Source organism: Lampetra planeri, chromosome 34 (genome assembly GCF_965212315.1).
Source record: "Lampetra planeri chromosome 34, kcLamPlan1.2.h2, whole genome shotgun sequence".
Classification (NCBI taxonomy): Eukaryota; Metazoa; Chordata; class Hyperoartia; order Petromyzontiformes; family Petromyzontidae; genus Lampetra; species Lampetra planeri.
Window position 1 is genome coordinate 9,758,652 of NC_136140.1, and position 20,088 is coordinate 9,778,739.

Here is a 20,088-nt window from a genome sequence, read left to right on the forward strand (position 1 = left end):
AAACGACAACGACCACAATGCCGATGATGGCGGCACCAAAGCGCAGAACTCGGCGCGTATGTGTGCGCATGTGCACGCGTTTGTGCGTGCGCTGTCTCACCGAGTCGACGAGCATGTGCGCGTTGGGGTGCCTGCGCGTGGACCGTGCCCGCTGCACCACCACCCGCACCACGTACCGCACGCCCGTCTCCAGACACACGGCCACGGGCATCGACGCCACGCTAGGAACATGCACGCACGCACCCACACACGCACGATTGCACGCACGTACACACGTACAGACACGCACGCATGTGTGGGGGAGAAGAGGGCCAGGCAACTTCTGCTACATTTCAAAGTGAGAGACCCGGCCAGGATCCACACTTACATCAGAGGGGGTGCTCACCCACAGTTTAATTTTGGCTGTATTGAGGACCCAGAAAATATTTTCCTGCATCCGGCACACCACATCCAGTATACCCCTCGCTATGGTTGCGGTTGCTCGTGAGGTCGTTTACGATTACTTCTAAGTCGCCTTGCTACTCCAGTCCACCGGTGACCCGGAAATATCACTGCGCCCGGCACACCACATCCAGTATGCCTCTCACGCTGTCCGTGGCTGCGAGCCGTGCTTGCTCACCTCTGCGTGGGGTTGAGAGGCACGATCTGCATCTCGTCGGACGGGAGCATGTTGGCACAGCGGCTCTGCGTGGGCAACGATTGGGACAGCACCTGGACCTGCGCCTCCCACGGTTCGTTCAGCTGCGGACAAAAACACCAACAACGACTAAACAATGAACAACGCGCACATTTTGCACAAAGACTCGACGTCCGAGTGAGACTCGGAAGTGCAAAGAGTTAAGCGACAAGACGGCAGATGCGTCCATTAAAAATCACGATAATTCGCTAACATTACTCACAACGCTGTTGGTACTGCATTTGAAGGTCGTCACATCGCAGAAGTGGCCATTTCTTCCGCCAATGCGACTGGAGTCACCGATCTCAAATGACGGACCACGCAGTAACGCCGGCAGCGTTTCAGATATTCACTGGGCTATGTGAACCTCTATTCGAGTTTACGGATCCCTCTGTGATTCAATGGTGACGGAGCTGAGAAAATCAGCTATCTACACTGGAAAAACCAAGTTTAATCGCTGTGCTTGGTGCGGCAAGGGTTCGGCGTCTCTGACCCCTGCGCCGCCCGGCCGCCTGTCCGTGGAAACCGCAGGAATCGCACCGCGCGTTGCCCTGCACCCGGCCGAGTACCGGCGTGGGTGAGAAGGGGCTCGCACCTCCGGCTTGTAGCGGATGGCCACCGTGTATTCGCCCGAGTAGGGAATGTTGCTGACGGTGAACTCAAGGCCGGCGCCGTCGCGAATGCGTGCGTAGCCGGACCCCGTCCACGTGACGAGCGTGCCGGGCGTGGCACTCCCAGCCACCACCACCACCGGGAGCTGCGCACACGCACGCAGGCACACGCACGCAGGTACATGCAAGCACGCACGGTGTTTACGCACGGCTCCGCCACCCGCGTGGCTGCACCAGTGGCTGTAGTTGCCCTGAGAGCTACGGTGACACCAACAACGATAGACTAGGAATAGCAGCAGCAGCAGTGGCCGGAAGCACCAGTAGCTGCCATAGCACCACCAGCACCACCTGCAGTGACCAGTAGCACCAGCAGTATCAATAGCACCAGCAGAAGCCAATTGCATCAGTAGCACCAGCAGCAGCAGCCAGTTGCACCAGCAGCATCAGTAGCATCAGAGGCACCACCAGCAGCCAATTGCATCAGTAGCACCAGCAGCAGCAGCCGGTTGCACCAGCAGCATCAGTAGCACCAGCAGCATCAGTAGCACCAGCAGCAGCCAATTGCATTAGTAGCACCAGCAGCCAGTTGCACCAGCAGCAGCGGTAGCGCCAGCAGCAGCAGTATCGCCAGGTGTAGTTTTCAGTGTCTCACTTTGGCGCTGGAGCCAGGACCGCCCGGACTGTTGTGGCCCGGGACCTGCATGAACTCGTCACAGTCCGACGTGTTCCCCTGCAACACAGCACCACCGCGCGGCGACACGGCGTGACCACCCGGTGGCTGTGGCGGTTGCGGTGGAGCTGATGGTGGTTCTAGTGGTAGTTGAAGTCAGGCTAGTGGTTGTGGCTGGGGTGGTGGTTGGTCATGGTGGTGGAGGCGTGGCGGTGGAGGCTTGTGAAGGTCGCTACTGGGCAGTCATCTCAGTCAGTCAGCCCATGGCACCTGGGTCTGTCCCGTGAACTACTTGCAGCTAGCCTTCGACACGTCACGCAGCCTCGAAGTGAACCAAGCCTGGCACAGCCGCCATGGTGACGTCACTGTGGACGGCGGTTGTTGTTGTTGGTGTGGTTTTCGTCATGATCAGAATGTTTGTTTTAGACTGGACGAATCCGATGAGCTTTGAAGCTCTTTTCACAGGTGACCAGTAGGGGCAGGTCGGAAAGTGGTGGTCATGGTGGTGGTCATGGTGGTGGTGTGGTTGTCGTCACGGTGGTGGTGGTTGGCCTGGATCGTTCCCACACTCACGACAGAGCCTCCATGCAGCGGCTGCACGGGCAGGAACGTGGCGTCCTCGGCCTCGTAGGCGTACAGGTCAAGGGGCATGCAGTAGTACCCAGGCTGCACCTCCTCGCAGCGGCGCCCCAGCATGTGGGGGCGGCACTGGCACTGCCCGTCCTCCGCGGAGCACCTGCCGGGACCGGAAGAGACAAAGGTGTGTGGAAGGGTGGTACGGGTTGGGTGGGTGGGTGGGACGGGTGGGGTAGTGAATGGAGCAGGAGTTAGGGGCCGTCCATGAATGACGTCAAGCACCTGGGGGGGGGGGGGGGGGGTTAGACATTTGTGACGATGTGTGACAAAGGAGGTGGGGGGGGGGTTTGAGAAATTTGACGTCACGTAAAAATTCGCAACTTTAAATAAATATAGACAACATGCTCTACTTAATTAAATAAACTTTTTTATAAATGTTTTCTTTCTCCTACAACATCAGAGTGCAGCGCCACATTAAATACGCACTACAACGACAATAGTTTAAAGCAATTTGAAGCATGTTTAAATTTTTTTGGGGGGGTGGGCAGAGTTTTGTGACGTCATATTTGAGGGGGGGGGGGGGGTCTGACTTTTTGTGACGCCGTGTGACTAGGGGGGGGGGGGTCAAAAATTGTCCAAAATCGCGTGACGTCATTTATGGACGGCCCCTTACGTTACCACAACAAACGGAAGGGGCAATTTAGGTTTGAGCCACGGGCCTCCTCCTAGCGAGAGGCTGGCCATGTAACCACAGCAGTAGCCGCAACATAGGCCACTTAAGTAAAATCATTGAGATCTGGATAATTGGAGTGTGGATAATTGGGAGATGTTTGGTTAATTGTAGGAGCTGTGTGGATACAAAGCGAGTATTGATTAATCAATGAAATTAGAATACTCACAGGATACACGCGCCGTATCATGCCTGTGAGAATCAATGATCTACGTTGTATGAGGATTATATGCAAATGACGCGATTCTGTTCCCAAGAATAATTGGACAAAGGGGGCAGAAGGAACAGAACATAGATGATTAAACGGGCGATACAAACAAGACGCAGCAGACGAGACAGAATAAACTAGACCGATTATACAATGAGAATAAATGCAGAGAGTAAAAACAAGATGATGCTTGAATTGATTAATTGTCATATAAGGCATATTTAGGCAAACATGTATCAATTCATCAATTTAAATTTCTTTATATACTCCTAATCAAGCAAAGTAAAAATAATAGGGTACCACGTTGCGCTTCTCTGCCACCAATGTGATCAAGCACGCGTTGACGCAATAATTCGGCGATTATTTGAGAATCATCAGCCCCGGCACTCGGGCATCTACACCGGCGATTAATCGGCTTGGCCCACGAATCGTCGCGGCTTCGTGACCGCTCGTGACCGCGCGTGCCCGTGCGCTCGTGCGTCCTCACGTCTCGTCCACGGAGCCCCCGAAGTCGCAGTCGCACGGCTGGCAGCCGCCGGCCGACTCGCTGAGCCCCCAGTAGCCGGCCTGAACAACCGCACGGAGCACACACACGGGACACACACACGGGACACACACACACGGGGGGCACACACACACACACACACGGGGCACACACACACGGGGCACACACACACGGGGCACACACACACGGGGGGCACACACACACACGGCACACACACACACGGGGGGCACACACACACGGGGCGCACACACACGGGGGGCACACACACACGGATCACGGCACGGCCCAAACCGCCAGGGGGCAGTAGAACAACTCGAAGTCGGCGCCGGGAGTGTGAGAGTTGGCAGGGACTCACCCATGCCTCACCGCTACCCTCATCTCGCTCCGCTCACCTCCACGCGCCATCTACTCCAACAGCCAAGGCCTCCTTTAACCCCCTCCTCCGATTCCCATAATCTGGAGTTCCCCCATCCACGCTGCCGACTCCCTGCCCCTGTTAAAGTCCAGCGCTCAAGATTGTAATTTTTTTCATTGCCCCTGTCATCTATGACTGACCGCCTCTATAAAATAAACTAGCCCGCCGCTCTTTTTCTTTTTTTTGCGCAGCGTCTTGAGATGAGATCTCATTTGGAGGTCGCTGTATAAATCCACCGCTAGCAGGCAGCGTGGGCTTGTCATCGTTTTTTTTATATGGCCTTCGACCAAATCCAGACGCCAACCCTCCCTCGTTTGCAACTGGGCTTCGGGCCGAGCTTTGTAAACCCGAAGTTAAGCGATGACGAAGAAAGGAAGAGAGGACAGGTCGGCTGGGGTTAGGGGTTCATGATGGTGCTCGCCTCGGACCAGCTGAAAGTCGACTCAGATGGCCCGGGTCGCTGGGTGGACCGGGTGGATAAGGCGAGAGAGGACAACCACATCGGAGGAAAAAGGTGATGAACGCGCAGGCCCCAGGGCGGAGACCGAGTCGGCTTAGAAAGAGGTGGCCCCAAGCAGTGAAGCAGAATACGAAGGAATGTGGAGTGGACATGGAGACGATGGCCCAGGACGGGAATGACGTCGTGTGACCGGGAGGCAGAAAATATCTTTCGAGAAGATGATGAATCCGAATTGCGTCCCATCGTCCGTACCAGGCACCGCTCGCAGTTCCTGCCGCCCACGTAGTCCTTGCAGATGCAGGCGCCCGTGGCGGGATCGCACTTGCCCATGTTCATGACGGTCCCCATCACGTTGCACCTGCACGCTGATCGCCGGAGACAACACGCGCACGGCCGTGCCAGGCACGAGGGTGTCATGATGCGTGGTGGCGGACTGTGGCCCGCGTTCCGGACTGTGGCCCGCGTTTCGGACTGAGTCCTATGTTCTGGACGGGGCACGTGTTCCGGACGTGGCACATGTTCCGGATGGGACCTGTGTTCTGGACGGTGTCCCGTGTGTGCCATATAGGTTCGCTGCGATATAATACCGGTAGTTATTGTTATTATGATGCTTCTTTACCCAGGAAATCCTCATGCTCAGTCTCATGACTCTCTTTCAGGAGTGGCCTGTCAATTCTTCACAGCAGGGGGCGATGATTGCTAATGTAAACACAGCAGAGTAATTTGCTGTGTCATCTTTCAAATTTGGAGCACGGAAAATGTCACGGAAAATGTAACGTCCGCTGTGAAAGCAGACGCGCATAGTATTTTTTACGGTCAATACACTCGGAAGGAAATAACCAGGGCGGCCACTGATTTCAAACAGTGAACCTCTGCAACAAGTGGAGATTGTGCTACCGCTGGATCACATCACCAAAATAATTCTTGAAGATACAAAAACGATATTCACTTCCACGAGTCTACAGCACTGTGTGTTTGCTATCTGATACGCTTAGCTGAAAGTAGGAATAACGATCGCTTACAAAGTCCTTCAACTGCGATCCACTCCTTAAACCTGCCGCATGTCTTCTCATCGCTTATAACTCACACTTTGGTCGGTTATGATGTAATTTAAACTGCATGCCATCGATTTATCCAGAACGCACTTTACAAAACACGGTTAACATATATATTTATAATTGTAATGATTACCGTGAACTATTTTGAAATATTTACATCACGTAAATATTCTGTCAAGAATTTATTATGAAGAATTTAAATATTTTTAAATGGTAAAATGTACAACTATAATCACGACATGGCAATATTTTAACTAAACGGACGTTACGATTTATCCCGGATCCTATACCGTACGATGTATCACAGTCTCGTGGCGAGCCTACCAATTACACACACACTCTGCTATTGTCAAGAGCAGAATTTCTCAAACTCCAGCCCTCCCACACAGGCTCATCGTCCATGGCGAGGGGGACATGGTGAGGAGGAGCGGAGACTCACGCTGGCAGCCGTTGGGGTTGTCGCGGGAGGGCGTGCCCGCAAACCCGGGCAAACACTCGTCGCATCGCACCCCTCCAACGCCAGGCTTGCAGCGACACTGCCCCGCCACGGTACCCGTACGGGGGTCGGAGGTCGCGTCGCACGCACCGCCCTCCTGCGAGCCGGCCGGGTCACAGTCGCACGCTGGGGTGTGGGGAGGGGTGGGGGAACGGAGGCAGATGCGGGGAGAAGGGAGAGGAGAGACAGATGGGGAGAGGGGCGAAACGTGGGGAGAAGAGAGAGATGGGGAAGAGAGGAGAGAGCAAGAGATGGTGAGATGGGAGACAGATGGGAGGAGAAAAGAGAGGGGAGAGAGTCAGAAGACAGGCTGGGGGAGAGGTGAGATGGGGGGGAGAGGTGAGAGAGACGGTGACATGGGAAGAGTTGGCGGGGGGGGGGCAGCAGCAGGAGTCATGGACAATGTTCAGAGTTCAGTGTTGAACTCGACATTAAATTGATGGCAAGGGCTGATCACAGCATGAACCCTGAGGATACGTCCCCTTGCTGTGACCGCGTCAATGTTACAATGGTCGGAATCATCAATGAGGCCATGCGCATCAGCGATTATTTGTCTGCGTGCGTACGTATGTCTGCATGAGCACATCCGCGTTCGTTGCGTGCATGTACGTGCATTTGCACGTATGTATGCGTGCGTCTGCGTGCATCTGCGTGCGACGTACGGACGCAGGAGTCGGGGGCGCGTGCGTCCCTCCGCGCGTGGCGGTAGTGGAAGGGCGCGCACGTCTCGCACTGCCGCCCCGCCGTGTTGTCGCGGCAACCGTCGCACACCCCGCCGCTCACGTTGCCGCTGGCGACGTAGGCGGCGAGGTCGAAGTGGCAGCGCGTGGCGTGGCCGTTACACTCGCAGCCTGGGCACAGGGCAACATCGTCACGACCCGGAGATAACCTCGTTGTATCACCAGCAACCTCATCAATAACCTCGTCACAAACCGATAAAAATCGTAATATTGGCAGCAACCTGATCAATAACCTCGCCATTACTCTGAACCTCGTCATATCGCCAGCAACCTCATGAATCTCGTTATATTGCCGGCAACCTCATCATCGCAGGCCACTTCATCGTGAGCGAAGGGTTGATGGCAAAACTTGCACCAGCAACCCCGCCATCACTGGTTCATGGCCACCACCACCAGCAGCACCACCACTAAGCGTTATTAACGACAGTGTCACCGCCACGCGAATGTGTGTTTGTACAATGCTGCTTTTTGAATGCAAACGTGTGCATGAGTGTGTGCGCGTATGTACGCACGTGTGCGTGTTTGTCTTTGTGTGTGCGTGCCAAATGCAGCACCTGCCGTTACCAAAACAACCCGAGGTCTGTCCTGTGACCTCCTGCCAGCAGCGAGTCTTCCACACTACACGTGGCCTCAAAGTTCACCCAGCCTGGTACAAGTGCTTTCGCGATGCCGCTGCCACTTCGTGGCAAATGGCAGCTATTGTTGTTGTGTATGGGCGCTGTAGTGTGGTGGTGTTTGGTGAACGGTGATACAAACCTGGCGACACGAGTCCAATTCTTAACCAAGGCCAACATCGCTGGCGTACATCTGTACCGGTTGTGCACCTCCCCTAGGTGGACTCAGCCTTAAATGAATACTTGGTGAAGTGTACAAACACGAACATTGGGGAGACAAAGGCGGCCCTGGGGCGGTGCTCGCCACACCCCCACACCGACCCCCTTTACGTGCCGTGCAGGCATCAGTAGATGCTCATTGACAGCACTTTCCCTCGCCGGTCTATGCGGGCAGGCTACGCTGGGGATCTTTGCCTTTGGTGCATGAGCACGTTCGTGCGTACGTTTGCGCGCGTGCGCCACCCCTGCATGTGTACGTTTACACTCGTGCGTGCGTGGACTCTGCGTGCGCGCATGCGTGAGTTTGCACGCGTGTGTGCGTACATTTACGCACGTGCGTGAGCGTCCCCTGCGTGCGTGCGCACGTACGTTTACACGCGTGCGTGCGTCGCCCCTGCGCCGGCCTCCAGGGATGGTCCTGGTAGAAGTCGTCGCACTCGTCGCAGTTGAGTCCCACCGTGTTGTGCTTGCACAGACAGCGCCCGTGCACCTGCAGCACAACCATCATCATCATAATAACTTATCGTCGTCACTTATTATCGTAAATAATTATCAGCATCACCATCATTCCGAAGTGGCCGAGGCCTGCGAGCAGCAGGTGGGGCTCACGACAACCTGAACTGTGGTGCGAGATGGACGATGATGCCGCATTTCGCGGCAGCTGGATCGGTGTCAACGGTACGCGCTAAATGAAATAAAATCATCATCATCGTCGTTGTCATCGTCATCACCACTTCTCATCATTGTTCATCATCAATCGTGGCATAAGAGCGTTGCAATCATTTGCCCCGTAATTCTGTCATGTGCCCTCTTGTGGACACTAAAGGGTGCTAACACTAGCCAGAATGCTTAAACGGACAAGGTAAGAAAATCATGCATAGACATGGATTACGTGATACCTTCCCACGCGCGTTTGCATTCGGCACTAATTATTTAGCGGTACAGAAACCGTTAGTTTTATACGTCTACTTTCACAACCGGGTATAATGTCACGTAACCCTCCATCACCTGACAGAGCGAATCAAATCAAGTTGTCATGCGGGCAACATTTTAGCCAAATTGTCAGCTGTTCAATGATCCGTTTTTTGCAGAATAACCCAATCGATTGATATATAAAACTATTTTACCAGGTAAGGTCCACTGAGCTATATAGCTCTTGTTGAGAAGCAACCTCGCCACAAATGATAGCTCAATGAAATGGCTCATCGTGTAGAAATGTATAGCAGCTAATTACTCTAAACGCGTGTTGATTCTAAATGTGCAGGGAAAAATCGGAGGACGCGGAGAAAAATCCACACGTCCACGGGCAGAACATGCAAACTCCAAATATACAGCAGGCGTCAGGGTTGGACTTGAACCCACGACCTCCTGTATACCAGGCGAGGTAGTTAACATCTCACCGCCATGGCGCCCACGGTGAACATATTTGCTAAGGACATGTCCCCTGAGGAGATGGCGCAATAAAGTAATAAAGTAATCAGTTCCATGTTCAGGGACAAGCAGGTGACGGCGGCCTGCTGAGGCCTGCATCCCGGCAGTGAATTAACCATGACGATGACGACAATCATGATGATCACCATGACGATGACGACAATGAAGATGATCACCATGACGATGATGACCACGACGACAACAATAACAACAACGATGATGACCATGACGATGATGATGATCACCATGACAATGACGACGATAACGATAACAACAACAATGATGACCACGACGATGATGACGATGATGATCACCATGACGATGACGATAACGACGACAATGATAACAACAATGATGATGACCACGACGATGATCACGATGATCACCATGACGATGACGACAACGATGATGACTACGACAAGGACGAAAGCTCCACCCCAGGGTCAGCCGCGGTTCTCGAACCGCGAGCCTCTGCAACGTGCGACAAAAAAACGCGCTTTCCCGCCGGGCCGTTAAGCCGCCGTGCCGCCGCGTCGCCACACCGCGGCCGCTCGCTCACCATGCCCTCGGTGGAAGCGCCGGCGTCGCCCCTCCCAGTGGGGACGCACGACTCGGCGTGGCCGTTGCAGGAGCAGCTGCCCCGCACCACCATGTCGTACACGCTGTAGTAGTACTTGCGGCGCGCGTCGGGGCTGAAGTCCAGGCGCTCATCCCCGAGGGTGTGCAGCGCCGTGAAGTTCACGCGCAGGTTCGTCACGCGCAGCAGGTCTGCTCTCCGGGTCGCGCGGGCGAGACAGCGGGATCACAGCGGGGGGGGGGGGGGGGGGGGGGAGGATGCGGAGGGACGTGAGGGTACGTGGGCAAACGTGGGTAGGGTACGAGAAGGGTGCCGGGCTACGAGAGGGACGAGCAGAAGACGCCATGGGTGGGGGGGGGGGGGGACATTGGGACACGCGGCGCGGAAAACACGACGGGGGACGCGGGAGGACAGGTGAGGTAACTGGTGTCACGTGAGGATTTGAAAGGTCAGAATCAGAGTCTTTATTTGTCATGGTGAAATCCGATGAGCTGTGAGGCTCTTTTTCACAGACGAACACGAGGAGGGGATGAGGAGTGGATGAAGAGGGGGAGGGGGGATGAGGATACAAAGGGAGACATGGTGACGCAAGGGGAGGAATCGAAAATTTGGGACACGAGGAGATGAACGCGGGACACACGAGGGGACGTGGGCAGTGCGAGGGGGGGCGGACGGGGGAGTATGGGACAACGGAGTGAAATGGACAAAGCGGTACGAGACAATGGTGAATGAGAAAACACAGCAAGAGCAGCTGCACAAACAATGACAGCTCATTACTCATCGTGAACAAATGTAATTATCATCTGCATGGCGCTGCCCCGGTGGCCGTGAGGGGTCACCTTGGATCTCAGGGCTGTAGGGGTCAGGAACAGGGATGGACGGATCAAGCACCTTGAAGATGACCTGCAGAGAGGGATAAGCAAAGGGAGATACAAAGATCCTACGATTGCTCACGCAGACTTTTCGGGCAAGTGCTGTTGGGGAGTAGCACCTACGAAGGCTGGCAAGGCACACACAAGGGTCGTGTTGGTCAGCACCACGCCCGACCGCCTTTGTCTCCCCAGTGCTGAGGTTTACACACCGCACCAGGTACTCATTCAGGACTGGACCAACCAGCGCAGACGTCACTCGCCACCGCCGTCACCGTGGCCGAGATTCGAACCCGGGTCGCCAGGGTTCTCAGCCCTGTGCGCTAACCAAAAGGGGGATGCACACGGGCGCACACACACCCACACGCATCGGATTACGCAGTTTCGAGCGTTTTGGGTTTCGTCATCATCGGCGACGCGGGCCGAGCCTCCGGGACGAGTGGCGAGCAGCGCACCTCCCCGCCCGTGCTGGGCTCGATGTCGGAGTAGCGGGAGTCGCACACGACGTCGCCGGCACGCTGCAAGGGCCCCTCCCGCACGCCGGGGAAGGCGGAGCGGCAGTCCTGCGCGAAGTAGCGGTACGGCCGCCACGTCCGCCCGAAGTTGGACGAACGCTCCACCAGCATGGCCGCTGGGCGGAATGTCTTGGCGGTGGAGGGACAGTGGGGTCGGGGGAGGGCGGGGGAGGGAGAGCAGAGGGTGGGGGTGCAAGGGTCACAAGGTCGGTTGTAGGGTTCACACGCGGCAGGTGCTCCGCACGGCGGCAGGTGTACTGGGCTCCTCTCCTTTCCCCCCCCCCGACCCCCACCCCTCCCCCTCCTCAACCCCTGCCAACGACCCCCATCGTGGAATCAGGGGGAGCGGCCGCGCTTTCCACGGGGAGGAAACGGCGTTCCGAAGTTTGGGGACAGTAGAAGAGAATGAGCGACCTCCTGGCGAGCAAATGCCGACTGGTTGCATCGACGGACAGCCTTGGCTGCTGGAGCGGGGAGATGTGCAGGGAGAACCACACTGCGGACGTCGCCGCTGTCTTGAATCGCAAATGCTCCCCGGTGGTTACCAGGTACATTACAGGAGACCTGCGAAGTTCGCCCCCCCCCAACACTTCTTCTTCACGGATAAGAGGAGCCCGACCGGACTGCAACCACGTTAAACCCGTGCACCTACTGGCTACCGACTCGAAAATGAACGAGGATTTTTCGGCGAAGATTTTGCCGACGCCTCTTCGCCACCGGCAGGTTAAACAAACGTAAGCGGCGTTGTTCAAACACAAACGGCCGCCACCGCGGCTGCCGGCCCTGATAGGGCACGCGCCTGCCTCACCGAAGGGGCGCGCGGATTTTCAGGTTTCGCCAAATCGAGAGACGGCGGCGGCAGCGGCGGGCGGGGGAGGGGGGTGCCGCGTCCGCTCGCAAAAGCGATGGATCTGGACGGGGCGCGCAAATGGTGGCGGCTGCGCCTGAAGCACGCGGGAAGCCGGGTTAAAAGTTGGGGCCGGAGGTCAAACCGCGGAGCGAGTCGGTACGCCGCCCCGGTTGATCGCGCGATGGTTACGCGTTGCGAACGCGAGCCCCTGGCCGGGACCAGATAAGTCGCTGCCTGCCGGGAGCCTCGTCGCAAGGCTTGCGCCCTCTCTAAACGCGTCAAGTTTTATTGTTAAGGGAATAAGAATATTCGCCCCCAACGCACCCAGTCTGGGCAGATCTCGAAAACCAACCAGGAGTTAAGCCCGTTGAGTATTTGGATAAAATGTAGGCTTGATAAGGTCTCGTAGGCTTAGCTTGTGAGGTGGCCAGGTGATGGCAGTCCAGCAATGCATTCTCAAAGCTATCTGTGCAGAGTTACTCCCTCTTGGAACGATTTAAAAAAAAACATTTAATGTAATTGTGAATGCAAATCGTGACGCTTCATTGCATCACACGGGGCAGTGAATAGTCTATTGCCTATTGCCTAACAACAACAATTATGCAATCAAGATCAATCGGCACGTACGACAAGCGTTGCTTGGTGCTTCATACATGTTGTATATAGTGGGCACGCATGACCTATGCAGCCATGGCTGGCTGCTACATTCACCTCAATGTTGAACAAATGGCCGTGACCAGGAATCGAACTCGGGTCGCCGGGTTCATAGTGCAGCGCGCTAACCTCTACACGACCGCTCCCCGCACACACGCATACACACACATATATGCGCACACGTGCACGCACGCGTGCTCGCACCTTGAACGTGAAAATGAGGTGCGTGAAGTGGAACTCCGCCTCGAGGTCCAACCGCAAGCTCACCCTCTCCAGGCCTGCGGGGGTCCCAGAGACAAACGGACGTCGGCATGGCAAAGGGGGCGGCCGGGGAGGGCCTCGTCACAGTTACCGAGCCAACGTTTTCGCTCGCGTCGCCGGCACGCGCCCGCGATGCGCGCGTACGTGCGTCCGCTCGCACGCAAATGTGCGTGCGTTTGTCAACAAAGGCGCTCGCTGTGGCGGGTTCTTTTTTTATTTGGCAAAAAAAAAAAACCTGGCAAGGCATCATACGTGGGGCGCTTTAATGGACAGGAATGTTATCAAATCTTCTTCTTAGAAAATATTTCCGAAAAGTCAAATGAAAACAGGGAGTGGGATAAGGGCGTGCGTGGACATGCGCGTGCGTACACACACACACGCACACGTGCGCACACACACACACGCGTGCGCACGCAAGACAGTCGCACGCACACTCCATACCTGCACACAAGCACGCCTACACGAAGACAAAGATCCCCCCGTACAGCCTCTAACAGACTGTCGAGTCAAACGCACTCGTGCAGTGCGGGCGCTGACATGGCCCAGCGGTAGCGAGATCGCCGCTTGGTGCGGACGTTCGTAGTTTGAATATTACGCGCCATCCGCTTTGCTCACAGTGGATGTTAAAGATCCCTTGAAGTTCATTCGCAAGAGTTGCCCATTGTGTGTAGGTGTCAGGTTCCAAATTTGCCAAGCTATAAAATTATACAACCATCAGGCAGACCAAGCCAGAGAATACACAGAAAATCTTGGTCTCTTGAGTTCTCACCTGGTTAAACAAAATGAATTTGAAACTTGAACGTGCACACACATGCACAAAGACAAAGACCCCCCCATATAGCCTTTTAGCAGACTGTTTGGGCAAGTGCCGTTAGCGAGTAGCACCGATGAAGGCTGGCACGGCACACGAGCGGGTGAGGGCGACCAACACAACACCCGGCCGCCTTTGTCTCCCGAATGTCGATGTTCACACACCTCATCAGGCACTCACTGAAGGCCGATTCAACTGCTTCTTATATGTGTGTCAATGCTACTAATCATGAGCACGGTGCGCGGGCAATTACACCGGATCCGCAGAACACATGCACATACACGCACGGGGCACGTGTGCACGCAAAAGACACGTCTCTCAAAAGGGCAGAGAATACACAATCGCATGCACATAGACAAGCACAAAGACAAAGATCCCCCGTGTAGCCTTACAGACTGTTGGGGCAAGTGCTGTTAGCGAGCACCTATGAAGGCCAGAACGGTACATGAGGGAGTGGGTGGTCAGCACCATGCCCGACCGCCTTTGTCTCCCCAGTGGCGATATTTACACATTGCACCAGGTACTCATTTGAGGCTGAGACGACCTAGGGGAAGCCCAGGACCGGTTCAAATAATCCTCACTGGTGTTGGCCGTGAGCGGGAAACGAACTCGGGTCTCTGGTTTCACAGTGCAGTGCGCTAACCACTACACTATCGCTCCCCATAATTGACAAGCCCACACACACGCGAGCACACACACGCAGGTACCGTTCTCCGACTGCCACCACGCGCTCTTGCGCGCGGGGTCGAAGTTCATGACGACGTTTTTGACGCGGTGACTGTTGGGGCCCTGGCGCTGCCGCGAGTCGCACACGAAGCACTTGTCGTCCTCCTGCACACACAGACACGCCCGCCCCGCCGATTAGCCTCCAACACCCGCAGTGGTGACCGTTCATCAACATCGCCGCCATCAGCAGGAGCGTTATGCAACTGCTGGACGAAGTCTCTCCCCGCGACGGTGCCCACCCTCACACCTGCACGCCGACCGATTTCGTTGTTCCATCTCCACGGTGCCCACCCTCACACCTGCACGCCGACCGATTTCGTTGCTCCATTTCCACGGTGGTCCTACTCCCGGCTGTGTCTTTCCCTTAAACAATGTGAATTCAAAACCGATGAAGCCTGGACAGCTGAATGGAGTTCAAAAGAACTCACAAACAAACACCTAGTTGTGAAAGACCCAACGCAGAAAATCCCTGGGTTTGATTTTCCCCGAAGCTCATGGTCCACCCTAACCCACATCTGCACAAACCATGGCAGATGCGGATACCGGTTTCACAAATGGAAAATTTGAAACTCTCCAGGAGTGTGCGACTGCGGTCATCCAGAACAGACCGTACAACGTGTAACGACGCAATGCCCGATCCACAAATATGAAGGTGGACATCACGGCGGTACACTCCTCTGCTCCTGACGCGGCTTTCTGGCTTGACCACCTGAATATTAAATTCTAGTTATTGCTCTGCATCTGCATTATCAGCCGTGCGAAAGAAGAATTGACCCCTTATAGCGACACATCCTGCCCAAGCCCACTGACTTTTATTATGCCCACAATATGTCTATAACTTGCTCACATTCTCTCATCCGTTTGTTCCTCTTTCTGTGCCCGAGGCTAGCTAGCATGGCCAACGAAGTGGTGATGTGTCCACCCCACACCTGACCACCTTTGTCTCCCCACTGTACACAACCACCACGTCAGGTACTCGTCTGAGTCGACCTAGGAGAGGCTGTGAACAGTTTTGAATGTCACTTGGCTCGGAATTGAACCCATGTCACGAGGTTCATAGGGCACTGTGTGGATAACAGCAGTTCTGCTCCCCCATACCACACACAAATTCAAAGATTCCCCATATAGCCATACAGACTGTTGGGGCAAGTGTCGTTCGTAGGCAACTATAAAGGCCGGCACGGTGCAGAGGGGGTGGTGTGGCAAGGCCATGCCCACTGCCGTTGTCTCCTCGGTGGCTATCTTTCAACACCGCACCAGGTACCCATTTGAGGCTGTGTCAACCTAGGGGAGGCCCAGAACCGCTTCAGATATCTGTCACCGACGTCGGTCGTGAGCAGAAATCGAACTCGGGTCGCGGGTTCGAGGCGCAGCGCGCCAACCACTACACCACCGCTCCTCTCCGCACGGCCGGACACACAAACTGCTCAAATTACCCACAAGCACACACCCCCACATCGACACGCCAACACCAGAGACACGCGCACAAAGGCGACACCCAGACGCACGGCTACTGCATGCGGACAAAACAGACCAAGACCCCCGCCCGCCACCTATTTCTGCAGACTGTAGGAACAAGCGCAGTTAGCGAGCAACAGCTAATTAAAACGGCACATGGCACGCGGGGTGATGTTGCGGCCAGCCACAAACACCCCCAAGCTTCCTTGGGTGCACAGCGTTGATGCCGACCACAGCACCACATCAGATACAAAGACGCAAAAACTCTCACACACAAACACCAAAGATCCCCCGTATAGCCTTTAACAGACTCTTGGGACAAGTGCTATGAAGTCCAGCACGGTGTACGAAGGGGTGGATGGCCAGCACCACTCCCGGCCGTGTTTGTTTCCCCAGTGCTGATGTTTTACACATTGCATTCGTTTAGTGGAGGCCCAGAACCGGTTCAGAAAAAAGTCACTGGTGTTGCTAGCAGTGAGTGGGAATCGAACCCGGGAGTTGGGTTCATAGTGCAGCGCAATAACCGCTCTGCTACTGCTCCCCACTCACAAAGACAAAGATCCCCCGTATAGCCTTAACCGACTGTAGGGGCAAGTGCTGTTAGCGAGCACCTATAAAGGCCGGCACGGCACACGAGGGGGTGGGTGGACAACACCACGCCCGGCCGTCTTTGTCTCCCTCGTGGCGATGTTTACACATCGCACCAGGTACTCATTTGAGGCTGAGTCGACCTAGGGGAGGTCCAAGACCGGTTCAGATAATCGTCACCAGTGTTGGCCGTGAGCGGGAATCGAACCCGTGTCACCGGGTTCATAGCGCAGCGTGCTAACCGCTGCACTACCGCTCCCCACGCACAGACGCACTCTCTCACACACTCACACACACTCTCTCACACACTCTCACACACACCCGTAAGGCCATGACCAAGCTCCGGCGACAGCGCCACTCGTGTTGTGCACAGCTAATAACTGAACGAGGATTGCATCACTCCCACAGACGACACCACGTGCACACCCACACAACATCCCCGCTTAGTCACTCAGACAGCGGAGGCAAGTGCCGTTAGTGAGCACCTATAAAAGCCACCATGATGGAGCAAGTGGTGGCGTAATCATGAGAGCAGCATCCTTTGTCTCTCTGGAGGCGATGTTTCACACGCCGCGTTGGGCACTCATTTCGAGGCCGAGTTGACCCAGGGGAGACCCGGAGCAGGTTCAGATGCCACTCGCCACTGGTGGTATCCATGGCTGGGAATCGAACATGGTCCACCGAGTTCACAGCATGGTGTGTAAACCGTTACACTACCGCCTTAAGAGACTTTGGGGGCAAGTTCTGTTCGCAAGAACCTTTGATGTCTGACGCAACAAGCAAGGGGGTGGGTGGCCAGCATCACGCCCGGCCACCTTTGTGTGCCCAGTGGAGATGTTTACGCACGGCACCAGTTACTCTGTTGAGGCCCAATCGACAGAGGGGGATGCCCAGGAACGGTTCAGATAATCGTCACCGACGTTGACCGTGAGCGGTAATCGAGCTCGGATGAGTGGGTTCGTGGCGCGCTGCGCTAATCACTGCGCCACCGCTCCCCCGCGACATATCACAAACACACGCGCGCGCGCGCACGGTTGTTGTCACGCCCGCGGCGTGCGCGAGGGGCGAACACGCGCGGCCGCACCCCTTGGGGTCCTCGGCACAACTCAAACCCGGCCCCTCCCGCGGAGCGATCGCCGTCTCCAACATCCGCGGGTCCAAGGGCCACGTGGCGGGCGGGGGAGGGTGCGGGTCGCGACAGGGGGAGCAGGGAGCAGGGTTCAAGCCGCCTCCGAGAGGTGGCTTCGAAGGGGGCCGGGCATGGATTCAGCCCCGGGAAGGGTGCGTGAGCTGCAAGATCCTCGTCCTTGCGTTCACACCGCGTCGTCGGCACTGCCTCTCCTCCCGCCCTCTGCAACGTTTCTCCACCGCCTGATGTCACGGCCCTCTCCCCGCACTCCTTCGGCTCCACGGACCCTGGCCCCCTTCTTTCTCCAAAGAGCCACTGCCCCACCGGTGGGTGGCCACACTTGAATCCACCATGGCCCCACCCTCTGGAAATCCACCTGCGTGCCCCCCTCCACCGCCTCCCTCTTCAAAACCTTCCTCTCCAACTCCGAGCCTTCAAACCCCCTTAATTGCTTCTTTTCATCTCTTCCCTTGCTTGCTCGCCTCCCTCCCATGCCCACCCGTTTCCTGCTGTGTATTTCTTGCACGCTGAGATGTTGTTTTCCACGGGTGCATTTCAAATGTGAGCTGCCCGTTTGCTTTTGCTCTCGCCGTACTGGACGCAGTCGTGTATCGCCGCCGCTCAGCCAATCAGCTCAAGACTCTGAACGCAAAGCATCTTGCAAATTAAGGGGTGGCTTCGCTAGGCACGTCCCACGTGTGTGCTCGGTGTCAGTTACCGTGGTTAAGAATCAGGGCCACCGAGTCGGATCAAGCACGGCAACCGCCGACATTACGGAGACGTGGCCCGGGGGTCAATGTGATGGAAGCAGTAGTGGAAGGTGCTCGGGGGGGGGGGGGAGGGAGACCGCGATTGGACTCGACGCCACTTGTCAAACTCTGGGCCGCAGCGACAGACAGAGAAGCACAGAGAGACCCGGCGAGGAGGCAACCGACGATAGAAAAAGTCGTGCCCTGTCTGACGCGACCGATCAGGCTAATAAACCGAATCGATTGGCATATTTTCCCACGTGACAACTTGATTTGAATGGCTCTATCGGGTGGTGGAGGGTTAGAGTTACAATTTGCGTGATACCTACACTATGATCTAACCTAAAATAAACTAATTATGAATTCAAATAATGGTCGTGAGAGCACCGCCTATTTGTCTCCACAATACTGATGTTTACCCACTGCACCCAGTACTCATCTGAGGCCGAGTCGACCTCGGGGAGGCCCACGACTGGTTGAGATAATCATTACTGGTGTTGGTGGCCGTGAGCGAGAATCGAACTTGGTCCGCAAAATGAGAAGCGCGTCGCACTAACCGCTACACTACCGCTCCCCACAGATACACACGCACACACGGAGAACACACACGTACGCGCACACGCACAGACACGCACGCAAGCCGACGGATTGATCGGCGGGTGTGCAGAGTGGAACGAGCGATGCGGCCGCGGGCAAATTCCTGCAGCGAAAGTGCGCAAGGCGTGCAGAGGTGTGCACGCACACACACGAGGGAGCCATGGGTGAACTGGAGCACACCAGACGCTCCTCTCCCCTCCCCCACCCGTGCATTCCTCCTGCTCCTGCTACCTGTCGGGCCAGGACAGGCGGAGCGACTCCCTTGCCACTGCTATGTGCACCCAGGGCGCCCTCGCCGTGCTCAGGGTATCGGTCTCATCTTGACGCACGCGCTATTATGTGTCGGGGTCTTTTTTTTTTTCACACGCCTTTCCAAATGAACGTCGAACGCGTTCGTGCATTATAGCACTGCAACGTCCGTCCATAACGAGGGGGGGGGGGGTAGGCGAGGGGGGTGGGGGGTGCAGAATAATTATCGTAAACTTGGTCCAAGATGAACGAACGTTTGCGGTATAAAGTTGCGTTTTTATCCATCGGTGATTTAGCGGAATGAAAACCGTCTGCGTCCATCCAAGGGTTTCCCACACCTTGGGTCACGTGTACCTGCTTGCTTCTGTACCTGCGCGGCTATGAGGCTACGTGGCTACGTGGCTACGTTTGCTACGTACGCCCAGGGCACCTGTGGCAATGTGGGGCCCTTGGGTATTGCTCTAATCTTGACTTATCCACTGTGATGTTTAACGATTAAAAAATTGGTTTAAAAAGACTGGTTGTATTAACTCTGCCCGTAAGGGCCTGGGGTGGGGTTAGGGCCCACTATCACCCCATGTTGTGTTGCTAATAGGGACTTACCCGAGATAAAACTGGACACACTGATCAAAGGGTTTCCTAAAAC

At 55.7% G+C, this 20,088-nt stretch overlaps 1 protein-coding gene across 1 annotated transcript in view; it reads right to left on the reverse strand.

Annotated features, from left to right (window-relative positions):
* LOC144730123 (laminin subunit beta-2-like) overlaps window positions 1-20,088 on the reverse strand; it is a 65,278-nt gene that overhangs the window by 24,120 nt on the left and 21,070 nt on the right. The window contains exons 4-18 of the mRNA XM_078610694.1: window positions 14,654-14,777; window positions 13,079-13,152; window positions 11,311-11,499; window positions 10,826-10,889; window positions 9,969-10,177; window positions 8,348-8,468; window positions 7,068-7,256; window positions 6,349-6,531; window positions 5,104-5,216; window positions 3,959-4,038; window positions 2,531-2,693; window positions 1,940-2,017; window positions 1,272-1,433; window positions 620-741; window positions 101-221 (exon numbers count right to left, since the gene is read on the reverse strand). Coding sequence (XP_078466820.1) covers window positions 101-221; window positions 620-741; window positions 1,272-1,433; window positions 1,940-2,017; window positions 2,531-2,693; window positions 3,959-4,038; window positions 5,104-5,216; window positions 6,349-6,531; window positions 7,068-7,256; window positions 8,348-8,468; window positions 9,969-10,177; window positions 10,826-10,889; window positions 11,311-11,499; window positions 13,079-13,152; window positions 14,654-14,777 — 1,992 coding nt within the window. The remainder of the gene's footprint in view (window positions 1-100; window positions 222-619; window positions 742-1,271; window positions 1,434-1,939; window positions 2,018-2,530; window positions 2,694-3,958; window positions 4,039-5,103; window positions 5,217-6,348; window positions 6,532-7,067; window positions 7,257-8,347; window positions 8,469-9,968; window positions 10,178-10,825; window positions 10,890-11,310; window positions 11,500-13,078; window positions 13,153-14,653; window positions 14,778-20,088) is intronic.